Source organism: Camelus dromedarius, chromosome 26 (genome assembly GCF_036321535.1).
Source record: "Camelus dromedarius isolate mCamDro1 chromosome 26, mCamDro1.pat, whole genome shotgun sequence".
In the NCBI taxonomy this organism is placed as follows: Eukaryota; Metazoa; Chordata; class Mammalia; order Artiodactyla; family Camelidae; genus Camelus; species Camelus dromedarius.
In genome coordinates, this window is record NC_087461.1 from 6354513 (window position 1) to 6374876 (window position 20364).

General features: G+C 42.6%; 2 protein-coding genes across 2 annotated transcripts in view; both read right to left on the bottom strand.

The window, feature by feature from the left end:
• The window catches only part of CELF2 (CUGBP Elav-like family member 2), a 722443-nt gene that overhangs the window by 499685 nt on the left and 202394 nt on the right, over nucleotides 1-20364 (bottom strand). The window lies entirely within an intron of this gene.
• On the bottom strand, nucleotides 2882-5847 carry PLOD3 (procollagen-lysine,2-oxoglutarate 5-dioxygenase 3). The gene is given in 4 exon segments (XM_064479233.1): nucleotides 2882-3165; nucleotides 3168-4368; nucleotides 4371-4637; nucleotides 4639-5847. Coding segments are annotated over 4 exon segments (2820 nt in total). The 3' UTR covers nucleotides 2882-3022.

A 20364-nucleotide genomic window follows, 5' to 3' on the forward strand; every position in this document is an offset into this window, starting at 1 on the left:
CAATTATTTTGAGAAGTGATATTTGTTATTTTGGTAGGTCTTTATGCCTGTCTGCTTTAACAAAGGGACTTGGCTTTTACAGAGGCTAGTGCCTGAGTTGGAATAAGAATGGAATAGATTCAGTGACTCCCGGGGACCTTCCTCCGCACCCATGACAACTGCAGTAATGTGGCATCTCACCACTTCAGTCTCAAGGATGCCTTTCCAGCTGGGCTTTAATTAATGATAAATCAACAGACAGACAGGTGACAACCATTATATTCTTCCACCTTATCACTGGGGCTAGAATTAGTGACAAAAGTTTTAATTAAATTTTAACTTTATCTTACTTAATTAACTTTGTGTGAAGATGGGCCACACACACACTTATATTTGCATCTACATATTTGTTTGTTTAGTCATGAAATTTTTCCAATTTCTTGTTTGACATGAGAGCATTTAAAAAGAAAGGGATAGTGTTTAATCCAAATGAATTCGGTGTACATTTAACACTCTCCAATGTTTAAGAATGTAAAATACTTAGAAGAGTGTCTGACTCATAAGAAGCACACCATAGATGTAAATTAGCAATAACTATATATATATATATATATATATATATATTTCTTATAACAATAATAAATTTCTTCCCTTGTTGAGAATATCTCCCAGATCTCTGGTACATTGTTCTCATGAAGTCTCTCCGTATGATATGCTGGCTCTTATCAACAGAAGTACATCCTTTCAGTGACTTAAGAGAAAGTAATAGGCCTGTTTTTCATATATTTATTCTATATGTTCAACTTAAGGGGAGGGGTTATATCTACCTGTTTCTCATATTTCCCCAAAGTTCCTATCACAATCCTCTTTCTCTCAAATCATTGAGAGTACATTCATATAAAACATTTGGAAAAATACTTAACAGTATAGAAAAAAATATGAAAACCACTTTAAATCTTACCACTTACTGAAAACTATAATTGACACTTTTACTCATTTCCTTTGTTTCTTCTACGCATGTCAACTTCAACCTTTATAGAAAACAGATATATTTGACACGTGTTCCATAGCCTACTTTTCACTTACACGTTTTAAACATTACCTCATGCCATTAAACGTTTTTCAAAACTATTATTTACAATGGCTGCTTAACAATCCTTTTAATGAATGTAGGCTATTTAATCTTTCCTTCTGTACCAATATTTTTGCTGTTACAAATAAATGGTAATATTCTTTGCACATCAATTATCAGAAAATATTGTTGACTGATTCCTGTCATTCAGATGCCATTTAATCTATAGTTTGTTGGATGGATAGTATATAAATTCCTTCTTTAGGAGCACTTGGTAATGCTCAGCGTGTCAAGATGTGTCTTAGAACAGGGCCTATTAGGAGACAAGGAGGGTGATGTGCCTTCTGTAATGAAGGCAGTGCTCATAGCAGCCCTAAGCTGATTTTATACCCAGTGCAAACTTCCTCTAGACCCAGAATCACCTGTCTTCTATCATAATAGCACCGTGTATGACACATAGTAGGTATTAAGTAAAAATTCGCTAACTGAAGATCCAGGGGTCTACCTGACGTTTCACTTGGTTGTTTACAGGCATTTCAAACCTAATACACCCACATGCTGAACTCTTAACAATTGCCATGTCTCTCCCATAAAACAAGAAATCACCTGTTTATCTCCCTCCTCCCAAACTCAGCAAATTGGATCACAATTCACACGCTTTGTCAAACCAGAAAGCTGGGAATCACCCTTGACACTCTTACCTCCCTCCTCCCACCCAGCAAGTTCTGACACTCCTTTTGCAGAACCACTTCCAATCCATCCACGTTCCTTCATCATCTCAGCCATCATGGTCCAACCCAGCACCAGCTCACTGTGAGTTCCTGTTCCTGGTCTTCTCACCTCCACTACTGACTGCTTCCAGACTGACTTTTAAAAACACATCTAAGGATGTGCTACCTCTGTTTTGGAAACAATACTGCCCTTTGCACTTGGCATTTTTAATAAACATAAGCTATGACTCTGTGCTGTGGCTTCTAAGGCACTACCTGATTTGCCCCCCACCACAGAACTTTCTGCAAGTTCTGTGACTACACCAATGCTTCTCATTCTCTGAGCACCCACATTGGCCCTGTTCTCTTTTCTTCTGTACCCCTCTCCTGCTTCTCTCTGGCCCTTCACAAAGCTGGATCCCTCCCAGACTTCAGGTCTAACCATCTGTCTCCTAAAATACCTGATGCTCTCTTGCAAGGTGCCTTTTTCATTTCCTTCCCTGCCCTAGGTGTCTCGAGTCTTCTTCAATTTTGAGATCTAAAAGATTTAGTAACAGGTTAAAAAAAAGTGAAGAAACTGCTTTACCATGATGGCTGGTTTTGGTTTGGTTTTAAATAGACATCAGAAGGGTAAAGAGAATTCTCTCTTACAACATGCATTGGAACTGATTTTTGGGATATGACCTCATTCAGAAGTTAAAGTTAAAATAATTCACTAGAACTTCTAAAATTTTTCAATTAAAACTCTGCATGAGATGGCTAACCAATCCCCAATCTTGGCTTATTTTGGCTTATTTGACACAGCATCTTTCCAAGAGGCTGCCAGCACTAGTCAATTTCTTGTCTTCTCCACCCACAAACAGAATGATGGTGGCAGATATTTCTAAATAAATGCACACTTTAATAACAAACATCTGATTTTTAAAGTCTGTGTCAATACTATCCACATTATCTTTTTGTTTCTTTCCCCTGAGAGTTACATATCCTCCTTTATTGAGAGGGATACTGAGAAACAATAATTTAGCACCTGGTGAACCTCCAGAAGCCCTCTTCCTGTGAACCCCTGGGGGCTAAGGGGCGGGGCTGGGGGCTCCATGAGCTTCCTGAGGGCCATGTGGTGGTGGGCAGGGGCAAGGCAGCACATTCAGTCCCAGGCACATGGAACATATACCCAGGAGGTGAGGAGCTGGAGAGACCCCCTCCAAAGATGGGGGCACAAAAAGGCACAATGGCAGGAAAGGCTGGGCAGAGTGGTTGAGTGTCAGGGGTCAACAAAGGACACCATGATGTAGTGAGTGCCCCGAGTGGTGGGCAGCCCTTCATGGTAGTGGGTGAGGCAGCCAGGGTGAAGGAGCCCCCAGCAGTTCCTCGGGGATGAGACCACGCAGTTGTAGCACAGGAATGGCAGCCTCCCCCCTCATAATCCAGGCCCTTGTGGTTGGGGGCAACGTTGAGGGTAAAGGTGGATGAGTTGTGATGCGGCCACAGAGGGGGCTGCTCATCTGGCCGGTAGCAGACCACGAAGTTCATCACCGCCCGGGTCTTGGTGCGGTAGCCTGGGAACAGGCTCTTGGTCACAGGCCCCACGTACGTCCTCAGCAGCTACGACCACTGGTCCTCGTAGCCCACCTGCTTCATGTGGATGTCCACGGTGGGCACGTTCTCGTAGCCTCCAGCCAGCCTTGAGTCCTCGTGCCGGCCTCCTGACCACTGGCCACAGTGCTCCATTTCCTCCACTAGCTCATCGCACATTTGCTCGGACAGCAGAGGGAACCAATACACATCTGGGCAGGGCTGCTCCATGGGTCCCTCCCCTTCAAGAGCCTGGCGGTAGTTCTCCTGAATGCACTGCTCCTTCCAGTCCAGGGGGTTGTCGAAGATCTGCCAGAGGTCAGGGTGCAGGTGGTCTGTGTCGTACTGGGAAGTGGCCAGGAGGAGGCCAAATTCGTGCTGATTGCTGAGGTGGAGGAAGATGCCCTGGTCCCGCAGGGTCTTACAGAAGGCCATGTCTGGGTCAGTGTCGCTGCCTGAGAACACCTCCCTCTGGAGCAGCTCTGTCCTCGGGGTTTCCCCATGGATCACATAGGCCTGGGATATATAGGGCACATTCCATGCGCCCACTCGCCTCCCCTGCACCAGCTCCACGTAGTCCTCAGAGCGGGCGTAGTACTCATCAGGGCTCAGGGCTCCCCAGAAGTTGGACCACAGCTTCCCGTGGCGGGACAGCATGGGTGCGCTCACCTTCCTGTTCTCCTCGATGAGGGTGCGCAGGGTCTGTGGGTTGGTGACGACAGTATCGGCATCCAGGCTGAAGTAGAATTCACATCTGAGGTCCTGCTGACAACTGTCCATGGCCATGTCCCTGGCCTCGCCTGGGGTCAGGGCCTCCTCGGGCCCCACCAGCTTCACAGCTGAGAAGTGGTCCTGGAGCTGGGGCCAGGAGTCAGCAATGTGGGGCTCGTGGTACACCCCGCTGTTCTGCAGGAAAAGGGTGATCCTGTCGGGAGGATAGTCCAGGAGCAGCAGCCGCTGTAGGAAACAGGGCAGGAACGGGGTAGCTTGTTCCACAAACATGGCCAGAAGCACCTGCGGGGGAGGCCACCCCCCCCTGGGAGTGTCCTCCAGTCCTGGTTGCAGAACCCACAACCTCCCTCAGGAGCCCAGCCATTGGGGATGTAGTTTCTCAAGTAATTCAGCTGATGCTTAGTGGGACCAGTCCCATGGACCACAGTGGGAAGTGTGTCGTAGGCCAAGTTCCGGATATGCACACGATTCCGACCAAACTTTAAAACCACCTCATCTAGAGCCTCGTTGAGATTCTGAAAGATCCGGGATTTATGACCCAGGTTAAGGCTGAGTTTCTCCCCGAGTCCTGGGGTCCAGGTGGAGCCAAGTGTAGAACAGTTAGTCATCATTAGCATCTTTGTAGTTCCACGGGCGGACGATTTGGTGGATGTTGGGGGCGAAGCCGACGCACACACCAGAGTGGAGGAAGCGCTTCCCCGTGCCCACCTCAGGGTCCTGCTCCGCCAGCTCCCACTCAGGCGAGCAGAAGCCCTCCGTGGAGAAGAGCAGACTGCTGCCACTCCGGACAAGCTTCTTCAGCAGCTCGGAGGGGCTGCCAGCCAGAATCACATCGTAGCTGTCCACGAACATGATGACCTTATCTTCCCGGTCTGCGTATTTCTCCATTTCTTTCTTTAGCCACCTGACTTTCTGTCCTCCACCAACCGTTCGGGCTACATCACCCCCTCGCCACTCCTGTCCCAGGCCCAGGGTCCGCACGGTGTAGTTGAAAAACTCTGCAGACCGCAGAAAAGGCCGGTATCCCTCCGTCTCGGCTGTGGCCACGGCGATCACCAGCAGCTTCTCTGGGTTGATGGGGTCGCTGCCCCGGGGACGATCTGCGGCCGAGGCCGCTGGAGACGGTGATAGCAACGGGAGCGGTAACAGCGGGAGCCGGAGGCCCGGGCCGAGGCCGTGGCCGGGAGCGGGCGGAGACGGCACACAGGCCCGCGCGCCGCCCAGGCGGCGAGCCGGGACCCTAACTATGGAGAGGGGCTTTGGGGAAAAGGACCGGGGCTGCTGTGCGGCCCGCTGCAAGGCGGAGCCGGCCTGGGGCTCCGCCCTGGAAAAAAGGTGTAGCCAGAGGTTACAGAAGGCTCGAGGTGCCGGCGCCCTAGACCAGGAGAGGATTGTCCCGGGGCGCGGGCCGAGCTGAGCAAGCGGAGGGGGCGCCCCGGCCGGAGGCGAGGGAAGGACGAGGGGTGGGGCCGGCGATCCCGAGCCGGGACTTCGGTTAGAGCCAGCCTCGCCCACTGCCCGCTTAACACTTGAGGAAACAAAAGCGGAGGGGGGAAGTGACTCCTTGCGGGTCTGGCTGGACGCGGAGGCGGGCCTTTGCCACCGCCCTGCCCCGAGCAGCCAGGCGGAAGGCCCGGAGAGCGAGGCGGCGGGGTCGCACGGAGCCGGGACTGCGGCAGGGAGGGAGGAGTCTGCGGCCCCAGGTGCCAGGGAAGCTGGGCGTTGAGGTTTTTGCAGACGGTCACCGGGGACCTCTGGGATTGCCCACTCAAGCCTGCCCATTTTGTTTGGTAGTCTGGCCCATCATCTCTACTGCCCAGAGAAGCTCCAGGGGCTGCCTTAGTGATGACTGCATCTTCAGGAGGACCAAAGGAAAATAATGTTTCTTTTCCATGTTATCTTTTGTCTAAGTTTTCTGCAGATTTTCCTGTTGTCCTCAAAGTACAGACTTACATTTTCACAATAACAAATCCTGCTGTAAGATTCAAAAGTAAGAGAGTGAAAGAAAGCATGAAAAGTAAGGCAGCTGATTTGCCTGAGACGAATGGGTAAGATTTAGGCGATGCAGGATTCATGCCCTGGATGGGCCATTTAATTAAAATGAGAAATGGCACAGGCTGAAGTTAAGCAGTTTAGGGAATTAATAATCAGGTGCAAATGCAAAGTAAGGACACTATCTTTTAGAACGTTCATCTCCATCTTTATGTCATCCGAGCCAAAGGACAGGCAGGAAATAATATCAATGAGATGCAGGCAACATTGACAAACGTTCTGGCCTCCGAGAGCACAACATAGTTGGGCAGACTAGGTGATCGTCTCTTCAAGTACAAGCATTGAGAAATTACCAAGGGTTACGTGACTTACCCAAAGATCCCCTATGTCAAGGTCAAAGATAGGGAGTATGGCTGGTCAGCTGTTCCATGGCCCTTTTAGAGGGATCATCCTCCATTGGACAGAGGCCCGCAGGAGAAAAATCTATCAATAGTGAAGCAGAAGAAAAATAGGTGGCCTTTGTGGGGCTAGATTTACCCACTGGAGGGAAATGGAAGCGCTTTAACATTATAGTAACTGTTGGCAGGCGGGCCAGTGAGGAGGAGGTTAAACACAGCACACATCTCAAACCCCCAGGGGGAAGCACGCTGCTTTGCTAGGAAGGCTCTGCCAAGTTCTCCACTTCAGAGAGAGCTCTGTAGGGGTGCCGGGGAAGGGAAGAACTTGGATGAACATGTGAAAATGTTGACATGGATCTAGGAGAAGAGACTGAACAAATTCACATGGACTAGAAAATTGCTTTGATGACTCTAACAAGAGAGATGAGTCAAAAAAGGGAAATAATTTAGGAAGAAATCAAGGTGAAGAAGTGGCAGCTTTGGCCACTAGCGTGTTACCTGGTACGAGTTCTAACCCTCATTCTGTAACTTTTCTCTGCTTGCTGAGTGATAATGGGGAGAAAGATTGCAAGGAGGCCATGTCTATAAAACAGATCTCTGCAATTTTTTAAAACAATTTCTATCAATTTATCTTCAGTTTTTATCAATTTTTTCCCCATAGTTTTACATGGCATAGTTTTGACAGACTAGACCGCAAATACATTCTGCCCATCTTTTATGCAGGAAGCTTTTCCCACGGGGATAAACTAGTATTCACCTCTCTGTGTTGGCTTTTCTGAGTCTTGCTGCTCTGGGTGACTTCTTGGATGTCCTGCGAGGAGTGGGCTGTTTGGAGAACCCCACTTATGAACCATGCCTACCGGGAGGGGTTGGTAAAATGGAAACAGGAAAGGTTGCTAACTGGCTTTCAATTTAGGTAGAGAGTGCATTCAGGTAAGGAAAGATGCCTCCTCTTCGTAGACAGCCCCCCTCAGACTTACATATCTTGGCCCTGTAGCCAGAGCATGAGAGAAGAGGCCAGGCAGTGTTGGCCAATTAAATGGCAAACTAGAGAGGGCCCAACTCCTAGGAGGTACTCAACTAACATTTGCTGAAAAGTAATCGTGAATCACTTTTGCTAGCATAATAGATATAAATGCATGTTTTGAAGTTAAAAAAATGCAGTGTCTTCTCATTACATAGGCTTTTGGGAATTAACATGGCACATGGGCCGTACTTGGGTGGGACGAAGTATAGGTGTATAGCTCCGTGCGTTACACGTGTTACGCCACTGGTGGTCCACGGCTAGAGATGGTGGCTGTGGCAAAGGATCAGTGGAATTACTTGTGCCAACTTTTCCTTAACTGGAAACAAGTAGCTATCACAGGGAATTGCTTTAAAAAGTACTCTTTAAACACTTCGGAAATGCATTAATATACAGAAGTACTAAGTCACACGTTCTGCTTCTGCTAATTTATGACCAAAAGATGTCTTCTTGTTTCTTGCAAATGTGAATAATTACACCTCACATCTCCAGGCACTGAAATTATATGCATCTGAATGATTTAGGATGCAAACTAGCATTGATCTTTTTTAAACTTGAAGAGAGGAAAAATATGTGTTTACGAGAGAGTGTGGCTTCAACGCTGTCCTCAGTGTGTAGGTGGTGGAGAGAGGTGATGACGTTCATATTTATTTATACATGCTTGAGATTGTAGAGACTTTTGAGCAGCTTTGGCTCGGTTTTGTTGTTTTAGATATTTGTAATACAGTCTTATCTGATTATATTGGAGAAAAGATCCACTTACAAAAAGTACATTAAAAAGACTGCATAGAAAACAATTAATGTAAAGAAGGAAAAGGAGTTACTAAGAGAAATTTCACCTCTGCATTTCATACTGTGGAATTATTAGACATGGCCAAGTTCGTTGAACTGGAATCATTTTACTTGTATTGATACATTTATGCTTCCAGAAATCTATTTTCTCCCTAATTTCTCATTGGAACATTTGCCTTAAATAGTGTCTTTAAGAGTTTATATGGTCAGGATGGTACTCAACCAAAAGTAATAAACCTTTTGTGGGTGACATTCTAATTATTTCCATAGCAACCCTTTATGGGTTAAGATGTCACAAGGAGGATTATGGCTTCAGGTGTGGGGCAGACAACAGGAATGCAACGTCACTAAGACAAAGATGCTACTTGGGCATTAAATAAATGAGTGGGGAATAGACAAAATGGAACAGCAGTATCTTTCAATTAAAAAATTCATTGCACTTGTAAGTTGCCTGTCAGAGGGAATCCTCAAATGTGAGTTTGGGCAGATGGTGTCTTCTCATCAGGGGTGATAATGGCCCAACTCGATGTAGTCATTTAGAGATTAGAGTTATTCTCAGCTTCTCAAAGGGCAGTCCCTGAGCTGGTCACATGGCATGAAATAATTTGCAGGAAAACCGTATCATTGTGTATACCTGTAACTTGTCATTTTTGTTTTTCATCAAAAATGCTGCGGTTTCTTCCAGTTTAAAGAAGCTTGCTTTGCCTCTAAAGACCAGCTCTCATTTCACTGAAGACTTCCAGCTGTATTCACACACTAAGTCACAGGCACATCCTTAGGAACTTTCCAAGTTTGGGGGGTCTCTTTGGGGTAAAGACTAACAACACTAATTTGGGATCAGAAGAATCTGTGAACTGTGGGAATATCTTCTAAACTAGGAGGTAAAATCCATGGGAATCAAGATCTTTTTTTTTTTTTTCACCATTTACCCGGAAATGGAAAGAGTCTTGGGCACAAGAAAGTATTTAAGTCAAATGCAGCAGTAGGTAACCTGAGAGCAAAGGCAGACATGCCTATTATGTAACTTAGAATGTTTCAGCACAAAGGTTCCAATCTCAGTGAACACAAACTTGAACCCCTCCTTCCCGGGAGACTGCCACTATCCCTTTTCACTAGCAGAGATCATGAACCTGGCCTTCAAGTACATTTCCAGGGAGGTACAAGGGCTTGGCTGTGGTGGAGAACATTGTCCTGCTGGTGGAGAGACAAAACTAGGGAGGCAGGGAAAGACCAAACCATCCTTGAAGCCATGCTAAGCACTTAAAGTGGAAAGTGGAAAGAGTCAAGTCCAGAAGAGAACCTATAGTATGCTGCCTTTATGAAGGAAAGAGGAAGCTATAATAAAATACACAAGTGTTTGCTAATTTGTGCAAAAGAAATACAGGAGACATGAACGGAAACTAAAAAGATGGGTTTTCCACCCGAGGGTGGGTAGGAAAGGGAAGGAGAGTGGGAAGGGGGCACTTTGAAGAGGGAGGTTGACATTTTTCTGAGTGTACTTTTTTGTGTTGCTCTGACTGTTAGAACTACAGTTTTGTTTCACATAGTCAAGAAAGTTAAAAAAAAAACTAAAACAACCCAGGATATGTGGAAAAGCAAAAATGAATGAACCTATGTTAAAAAACAAAACACAAATGAGCCTAAAAAATGTATTATAAATTGCTGACAGAACCACCTTCAAGGGGGTAGGGAAGAAAATGAACCAAAGTAACTTTGGAAAATAACATTTTGATGGCATGCTATAAATCGAAAGACCAAACAAACAGAAACAAACCCGTATGATAATATATAAATTCAATTATTGCATTTGTTACAGGGGGTATGGGTTAGTAATGCTGAAACTACTTTACGAGGATATTCAGATTGAATAAAAAAGTACAAACATTGTAGATAATGAGAACTAGGTTTTTCACTGTTGGAGAAAGAGGAAAAACACAAAGAAAGGGAAAATGAACCTGTGGTGTTGGATTGGAATCTATCTCTCATCCATCTATTGATGCAAAGAGATGAATATAGAAAACCAGGTTCTTGTGCGTTCATGTGGCTTGGTATATATACATCTATTTCCTAGTTCTGTCTGCTCAGAAGCCCTAGTAACAATGGTTTTCCAGTATTAATAGCACACCTTGGGTCTGGATTTTGTTTCTAAACATCTTCCAACAAAAGGGACCAGGGCTCCTTGGAGACATGGTTCATTCCAGGATCGGGGCAAAGAAATACAAGAGGACCCTGGAACATCTTGTGATGTCATAAAGTAGCAATTTCTCCAAAATGGATGAGGGCATGTCTAAAGGATGAAGGAGTCAACCCAAAAGCGTGCCCAATGGCATAGTCTCAAACAATTTGATATATTTATACTTTGTATGTTTTATTTAAAAACACATAATGGTAGTATTGGATAGTAATTGGTAGAATGGGATAAGTTCATACTGATATAAAAATAAATACATACTTAAGGAAGAAAGAATATCTTTTCCTTGAGAAATTCCAATTAATAAATATAGAAAGAATGAATAGAAAAATCACCATTAGACAACACAGTAGTAAGCATTGCAGACAAGAGACATGGAAGAGATGCTAAAATTAGGGGGCAGAAGCTTGAGGAGGAATCAGGATATTTGAATGGTCTTAAGGTATCTTCCCTAAGATAAGGAATTTCAAGAGAAAAACAGTAACTCTACAAGTGGAAATAGCTAGTGGACACACCCTAACTAAGGGGACAAAGTTAACCTCCCTGGTAATAAGGTGAATCAGCCGCATGGACACTCTGACAAGAAACACCCAGAAGGGCAAGGTCATTTCTGTGATGTTCTTGCCAAAATGCGTAACCTTCTTCCAATCAGGAGAAGAGCATCAGACAAACTCCATGTGAGGGAAATACTACAAAATAACTAGAGTTCTATTCAAAAATATCAAGTTCACGGATGACAAGGAAAAGACTAAGGTTCACAAGTTAGAGTGAGTTAAGGAGACGTAACAGCTAAATGCAGCCTGGGATTCTGGATGGGTTCCTGGAAGAGGAAAAGGGGCAGTGGTAGAAAAAGTGGTGAAATTCGAATATGGTCTAAAGTTTTGTTAATACTCTTATATCTATGTTAATTTCCCAGTTTTGATCATTTTGACGATGATCATGTGACATGTCAACATTAGGGGAAGCTGGATGATGGGTGAATAGGAACTCTTCTACTTTTGCAACTTTTCTGTAATTCTAAGATTATTTAAAATTTAAAGCAAATTGCAATACAAGGTGCAATAAAATTGATTCCTATTTCCATGTCTTAATGTGGTGCCATTTTCAGGAGATTGCATTTATCATTGGCTACACTGGCATACCTAAACATTTGGAAGATTTGAATAAAGCAAAGAACAAAAACCAAAGTAACAGATTTTTAATACTTAGGCAATCATTGCCAAAAATTAGAAAACAGGCAAAAAGAAAAAAAAAATCACCTGTCCTCCCATTGTTAATGTGTTAATATTCATTTGTTCAGATTTTTCTTTAGACGTCTATATGCATGTAATGAAATTTGGATATGTGTGCATATGTATGTAATTTCTATTATAATCAGATTCTGTTTGATATTCTGCTTTTTTATTTAAGTTAAATTAGCAACATACTTTGTTTAAATACATATATATACCTATGGCATCTTTTTTTCCCCTTTTAAATAGAGTTTAATTTTTGGAAGTGTTTTATGTTTATGGAAAAATTGAGAAAGTAATTCAGACTCCACACCCAGTTTCTCCCACCATGAACATCTCCCATTTTTAACATTAGCATGATACGTGTGTCACAATGAATGAACTGATACTGACATATTAGCATTAATTAAAGTCCATACTTTATTCAGATTTTTAAAGATTTTACCTAATTTCCTTTTTTCTGTTCCGAGATTCCCATTCAGGACACATTCCTTTTACCTGTCATGTCTCTTCAGGCTCCTCCAGACTATGTCAGTTGTTCAGACTTTCCTTATGTTTGACAGTCTTGACAGTTCAGAGAGGTACTAGTCAGTTATTTTGTTGAATGTCCCTCTATCGGAGTTTGATGTTTATCTCAAGATAAGATTGGGGTAGTGGAATCTGAGGAGGAAAACTGTAGAGGAAACGTACCGTCCTACCATAACATCAAGGACAGATACCACCAACATGATTAAATCAACGTGGTGATACCATGCCGAGGTATTGTTTACTGGGCTACTCCACTGTGAAAGTGACTCTTTCCCCCCATTTTCCCTACCATACTCTTTAGAAGGAGGTCATGGGGCACATCCCATATTTAAGGACACAGTCTAAATTTAATGGCTTCAGAAATATGAATGCATTGCAGGCTATTTAAGCAACTTCTTTTTTGGTTGTCATAGAGAGGGTTTTCAACTTTTACTCCTTCTAAGGAAACTTGCAATGCACTCTAACTGTGAACATTGATCTCTTCATGTATAGGGATTATTTCTTTAGGATAAAAAGCAAGAAGTGACATCGCTGGCTTAAAAAAATATGTATAGGAAAGCTTTTGACACATAGTGCAAAGTAGATCTCCAGAATATCTGTGGCAACTCGTAGTCCCACCAGCCTGCATAAGCAAGAGCATGCCACTTCTTTTTTCTGGGGGGGGGGGGGTAATTAGGTCTACTTATTTATTTACTTATTTTTAGAGGAGGTACTGGGGATTGAACATGTTAAGCATGTGCTCTACCACTTGAGCTATACCCTCCGAGCAAGAGCATGCCACTTCCTGATACCACTGCGCATTGCTGGAGTGAGCGAGTGCGATCTAAGATGACGGAGTGGTGGGCAGAGGGCCACTGTGCAGGCTGTGTGAAGAGTTCACCTTTGCTCTCAGTGTAACAGGAGGCCACTGGAAGCTTGTTAGCAAGGGAGAGACCTGATCCGCATACTGTGCTGTGTGCCACGCCTTCATTTCTCGAAGTGGTCCATGAGATTATGGCTGGGTGTTTTTCTCCTTTGACCTTAACTTGAAGTCATCAACCAAAAAGGCAATGCAGCAGATGACCTGCCATTCTTTCTTATGCCAACCTAACTTGCCATCAGATGGAAGAGTGCAGAAGGTAGGACTGGAAAGAGAAGAGGGAACGCCAAGATGATTTATTGAGGCAAGGCTGTTGGGTGGCAGGATGGAGTGGACAGGGAAAGAGAAGAACCCCCACTGCCGAAGGCTTTCTGAACGACTCTGCTAACGAACTCAGCCTTGTCGGCTGTACACAGAGTACTGCACTGAAATGAAGGGCAATGGGTAGATGAAACCCACCTCTCCCGGACAGCTGACAGTCCTCTGCTAGTTTTTAATCCTGGCAGCAAAGACATTACCCAGAATAAGGAGGAAATAAGGGAGCATCCGAAAGAGCTGTTCAGGGATCATTCTGCAGGAGAGACTAGATCTATCTTTTGGTGTTCTAACAGAAAAGGACAAATCTGACTCCATATTAGATCTGTTCCTTTGGCTTTAACCCTGTGCTCTGTTTGCTGGTTCTGTACCTTTTTGTAAAAGAATGTTGCCTATGGCCTGAGATATACAGGAGAGCCTATTCTCAAGGCTCTGACCTTTAAGGGTATTAACACTTTTCCACTCATATGAAAAGTTGCAGAATAGAAAAAAACATTTGTCCTGTTGGAGGTTTATGGGGACGCCACGACCTGACCCACGTGGACCGCTGCAAGGGCAGAGGATTCTGACACCGAGTCTGCAACAACCAGCCACACCCCTCCCCTTTTTAGTATAAAAGGAGCCTGAATTCTGACTTGGGGGAGAGGGTTCTCCAGGACAGTAGTCTACCAGATCTTCTCAGTCTGCCAACTTTCCAAATAAGGTCATTCTTTCTTGCCCCGACACCTCATCTCCCGATGTATTGGCCTGTCATGTGGTGAGCAGAACGAGTTTGGACTTGGTAACAGTGTGACTCAGTAATTCATACAAAGATGTTTATCACACTTGGGATGAAAAAGGGCTGATCTAAAGTAGTAGGATCTCCTAAATCTTCATAGCTTTTCAAAAATGAGAATTAAAGAGAATTATATGGACAGTATAGGTGCCATTAAACAGACCCATCAGAAAACACTTTAAACGTTTAGGGAACAGTTAGATAGGATCCATATAAACACAGATGCAGAGATTTCTTGCATCATTTCTCTCCAAAAGGTCTTGCTGTTGATTGGGACAGATAAGAGCTGAGGCTCTTTAAACATCGCAGGCATAACCAGATGGCCCATCCATCTTAGGGCCTACTGAGATGTAGAATTAATCTTTAATTACTTATTTATAATTTATAATTACACAGATAGGGGCCGCTCATCCCACTTGAGTAATTTTCTCTGTGGGATTAAGTTGTGCCATTTGGAAGGCACAGGGATTCTTTCAGTTCCTAGAGTCCTGGAAGCTGGTACGTCAGGGAACCACATCATCACGGTCGACATTACCAGTCAACACGCACACGAAACTACTGAGCAGACTGGTCTTGGTGGCCTCCGATTTTAAAAGTTATTATATCATCTTACCAACTGAATCCTGCAAAATTGATGGTCAGCATATTTTGGCTACTAAGAGTGCTGACAAGACTGGACCTGAAGTTTTTACTCTCCCCTCTCCCCCACCCCACCAGTTCAGTCATCTCAGCATATAGATATGGCTCTGTGAACCAGAACAATCAGGCAAGCAAACAAAACCTCCAGCACATTTCTCCTAAGCTCTATTATTTACAACGGTGGGGTGTTTTATCAGGTGTTGACCTACAGAGATTCAAATTTTGTCAGTCTGATAAGCTTGATATAACTCTGTAAAGAAGTAGGCAAAAACAGGAGATGGGTAAAAAAAACTGAATAGAAATGGTCTTAGAAGCAAAATATCTAGGCCTAGAGAGCAGACTACATTCCTAGTACCTTTATTTTAAGAGCAAGCAGGTTTCATGAGCATTTACAAGAAGATAAAAAAAGAGGCAAGGATAAAGTGTTGCCAGTGCCTGGGGCCAGATCCTTTTTTAGGGTTTTGTATCTTCCTTTAGCGACTCAGAAAGAATCCAGGTTGAAGAATTAAAAATAGATTCTAAGGTGGCAGAATTTCAGGACTGGACTGAGCACTCAAGACAGTCTAGCCCAATTTCCTTCTTTTAAAATGTGAAAAATTAAGTCCATTGAAGTTGGCGACTTCTCTAAATTAATACATTGAGCTATTCGCTTGTTCATTTAGCAGGTGTTCACTGGCTATCTGTTGAGTATGTATTGAGTGTTAGTGAATATTAGGCACAGAAAAGATAGTGTTAAGTAAGCTACCCTGCAGCTTGACATACTGCTTCTCTCATAAATGCTGAAAAGACCCAATGTTGTTTAACGTTGACCAGGAAAGGCTAAGGGACAATAATTGGCTACAAGGATGTGAAATACGGTGAGGAAAATTTTAACCATTTTATTATTACCATCAGGATTCAAGTAAGACAAATGGGTCCATGTTACAGCAGAACAGAGTTCAGTTAAATGTAAGAAACAACTTCTTGGCTACCACAGTGATTAAACACTGAAATTATCAAGGGAATTTGTTAATAGTGTAACATGAAATAGATATTCCTCAGTCTTCAACTCCATTTTTTTTCCCAAATAATTCTTTTTATTTCTCATGAGGTCCCATTTCAAACTACTAACTCCAAGGATTTTAGTTGCAAAGTTGTTTTTGGTATAAAGCACATCATTGTTGCTCTTTCTCTGAGATGCTAAAATTCATAGAAACTTAATTGTGATTTTTTTCCCCCAAAACAGATAGCTACATAGAAATGACATGGATAAAATTCTGAAAAATTGGCTTAAAGTTAAACTCAGAATTTAACTTTTAATGTTTTTTTTTTATCATTGACTTCACATAAACATATTGAAGATGTGGAACCATGGAAATCATTTGGGTCCTGATGTTAATAACAGTCTGTAATAATAATTCCCAAAGGTTGAACTCCCACTTTGTGCAGGATGTTTATAACTTATATAATCCTCTCAAGCAACTATATTTTACACCTGTTAAAAGAGAAGGAAACTGAGAAGATGAAGAACATTGTCCAGTGTCACACCCTGATAACTCTAAGCACAAGATCTGGAACCAGAGTTGGACTGACCATGAGGCTGGTGGATTCTGAGGCTGAGTTTTACAACCCCTCACTCACGTGGTGCCTCTGAAGCCTTGGGAGGTGCCCCAGAAATGTGTTTATAAAATAGGGTGACTGATTGTTCTGTCTGCCCTGAGACTAATGAGTTTATTGGGATGGAGAACTTTCCTTGCTAAAGCTGGGACTGTCCTGGACAAACTGGGATGGTTGGCTACCCTATTATATAAAGGATCCTAGGTTTGTAAAAAATTTAAAAAGTGAGCCATTATGATCACAGTGAATTAAGACAGCTGCCCTTTCCCACTCATATTTCCTTCTCTGTTATGATACCTCCCCTCCTGATAATGGACTATCCTCATATATTTTGGGTTCTAACTAAGGGGAAGTTAAGTTGTGGTTCACATACTTGTGTAGATGGTTACTTCTGTGGATGGTTAAAAGTTTGCCATCCGTTCTGGATTAGGAGTGGCTTTGAAGGACTGTTTCTATGCCCATGTGGCCAACCCACCTAGCAGTGTTACATGATGACGCCGAGGCAGAGGTCCAATCGTGACATAAATCTTCCTAATAGCATGCTGCACCAGAAGTATGCGGGAAGTGGAGGGAAAACAGTGTGAAATGTATGATGGCGACCCTCTGCAGTAGAACATTCTTCCAAACCTCACAGCTCATATAGGAAGGAAACTTGAAGAGGTTCTCCCAAACTTAGCAACCATCCTGAACATGTGCGTGCTATTCCCGACAGGCTGTGAAGTTGGAAAACCTCACAGCAATAATAATAACAATGATAATCCCCACCAGTTTCCGGTCAGCCATTCTGGAAGACTGATTTACCGTGCCACATTTTCCATAAAAAAGAACATAAGCTTATTATCATATCAAAAGGTGGTCAAAGACTATGCAGCCAGAAAGACATAGAGGAGGAAGGCTATTATTGAGATAGGTTAAGCAGTTATTAATTAATATATGTACATTATCTTTTTGGATTGTTTATGTTTTATAAAATTTGTAATTTCCTGTGATTTCTTATTCTAAATAGACACTTATTTTTAGGTTGATTTTGTTTATTTGTAATTTCGTATCACTCTCTTTTTAAAAAAAAAAATCTTTTCTTTTCTTTTTTTGGTAGGAGAGGTAATTAGGTTTTTATTTATTTATTTATTAATGGAGGTGCTGGGGTTGAACCCGCGACCTTGTGCACACTAAGCACATGCTCTACCACTGAGCTATACCCTCCCCACTTGTATCAATCTTAAAAATTTTCTACCAGATTGAAGTTTTAGGCCCCACAAAATGGGGAGCTATCCCTCGACGGACTTTAGGTCTCGGGTGTGATGGATTCCACAGGCTGCCTTTCCTGGGCACACTCTCTTCAAATGCTTGAAGTCTGTTTCTTTGATGACTGTAGTTGGAACATTTATTTCTATTGACAGATCAAAGGAGGGAAAGTTTGAAGAAAACAATGTAAATTATGGATGTAATTATGGATGTGCTACATACAAATCCAAACAACAAAAGCAAATCTCTTAGACAAACTGACAGGTGGGGGAAGCCTGGGCACAGACTGTACTTGTGGGCAGTAGAAGCAGGTGGCAGGCAGGTGCCGAAACAAGCCTCCTCCTCCCTGAAGAGTGTGGCCTTCATCTCATGATAAGCTGTTAGTAGATGGCATTCGGATGCTATTTTTTAAAATAAAGAAAATGGTCCTATAGTTAACGTCCAGGAGATAACCACTGTGTGCTACCTCTCATTCCTCATGGCTGGATGTTTCCTTCTTAATTTCCTTGGCCAGCTAACTGATCCCCAACATAATCTCTTTCTCATCTTGGAGACTTTGGGGGTGGGCTCCCCAATCCCAACCTTCCTGCTGAAATATGGCTCCTTTCACACAATCTGGAGGTTACCTACTTGTCCTGGAACACTCCCTCTTCTGTTCCTCTTGGGGCTGTAGGTTGGTAGGACTGTATATATGGATATACTAAATATACCAATTATTGACAGTAGCACTGTTTGCGGTGGTATTCTGAGGGGTAACCTTTCTAAATGATTTTCCTTTTGGAAATGTTATTTTGACAAGCATGGATCCTTAAATCTGGACTAACTACATTTTATCTCTTATTTTACAATTCACACTGCATTTAAAAATATCAGTTTCCATATTTCCGTACCAGATGCTGGAGAAATTTTCTATCCACAACTTTCAGAAGGGAATGTCATTTATGTTAGATCCTCATTTCTCCCCACTTTATATAACTGTCATTTTTTTCTAGTAATTATATTCTGTGCAATATAACGGAACCATCAATTCAATAACAGTAGACATGGAAATTCCAGGAAATGACAGCTACCTGAATGACCATGGTAATCCAGCTATTTATATCATGTCTTGTTTTTCTATACTGGCCAAGAAGACAGTGGATGAAGTTGCTCGGGGGGTGTATGTGTATAATTTTCCACAGAGTCATCCTTGTCTCCTTAGTATATAAGCCCACCCTGAAATGAGATTTTTCCACTGGAGGAAAATCTTCAGGTATGGACCACTACAGTATTTAAAGTTTAATCAAACTTGCCTCTTTGGGAATAAGATGGAGATTGGGGGAACAAGGATAAGATGATTGCAAAGATGTATACCACGTGGCATTTTAATAGGAGAAACATTGCTTCTAGTATTTCTTGGGAAATATTAGTAGCCACTATATTTTTGCCTATTGTACCAACCAGGATAATCTCAGGGTCTTAGAACAACATAAGGTTGTTTCTTACTCATGCATTATGTCCATTAGCTGGGGATTCTGCTCATTATAATCTACCTGGGATTCAGGCCAATGGAGCAGCTGGCACAAATTCTGAGAGAAGGTAAGAACACTTTGCTGGATCTCACACTAGCAACCAGATGGGCTGAGGGAGGAACCTCAGAAGTGAGCTCCACAACTGGCTGGTGGAATTCATCTGGCCCCACTCAACTACGTGGGAGCCAGGATTACAGGCCTCCCCCATGCAGAGGCAGAATTATTTTATGGACAGGATTAATGGTTCACTTGGGAAGTATTTTAACTTTATTCTTTCATTTCTGCATCTATCCACCTGTACATTATTTCTTTTTTTTTTTCCTATGTCTGCTTTTTCACTATTGCTATTTGGTTTGTGTATGCCACTATTCATTATTTTGCAGTTAAACTTCTTTATTAAAACACAGCATATATAAGTCATAAGTATAAATCATAATTGTGCATATTGATGAATGATCACAAAGTAAACAGACCTATATAATCATTATTCATATTGTGAAGTAAGTAGTACTAACACTCTAAAAGCTCTCCTTATGCCTCCAATGGATCACTACACATCCCGTTCTCGCCACATGCAACCACTATTGTGACTTCTAATAGCACAGCTTAGTTTTGCTAAACTTTACAGTCGTAATATATATATATATATATTTAAATACAGTCATGCTATATATTTATATAAAATTATGTATGGCCTTGGTCATTCAACTCTGTAATTCTATATTTTATTAATGCTACATGCATATATAATGCATTAATTTTCATTCCTGTGAAGTTTTCCATTGTGTACATATAACAAATTGTATTATCCATATATTTGTACTGTTACTAGTTTGGTACTATTCATTGTGTTTCTGTGAACATTTGTATCATCTGTATATTATTTCAACGTGTATTTAGTAACTACAATGTGCAAGTTACTGTGCTAAGGAGAGAGAATAATGAAACCATTCTTGATTCCCAAGATTGGGGGCAGAGTAGAGGGGGAGAAAAAGCAGAGGATTTACAAGAGATTGGAGAAGTCCTTTAGTACATTTCATGGATGTTGAAGTGTTTAATATTTCTATAATCTTGGTATATGTCACTTTTCCTATCTTAACTTATAGGGGATGCTGAAGATTTGTAAAATCCATCATCAAGTGTTTTCTACTGCTTAGATACCATTCTTCTGTCCCAGGCTTCAATGCTGAGAAAGTTTGGGT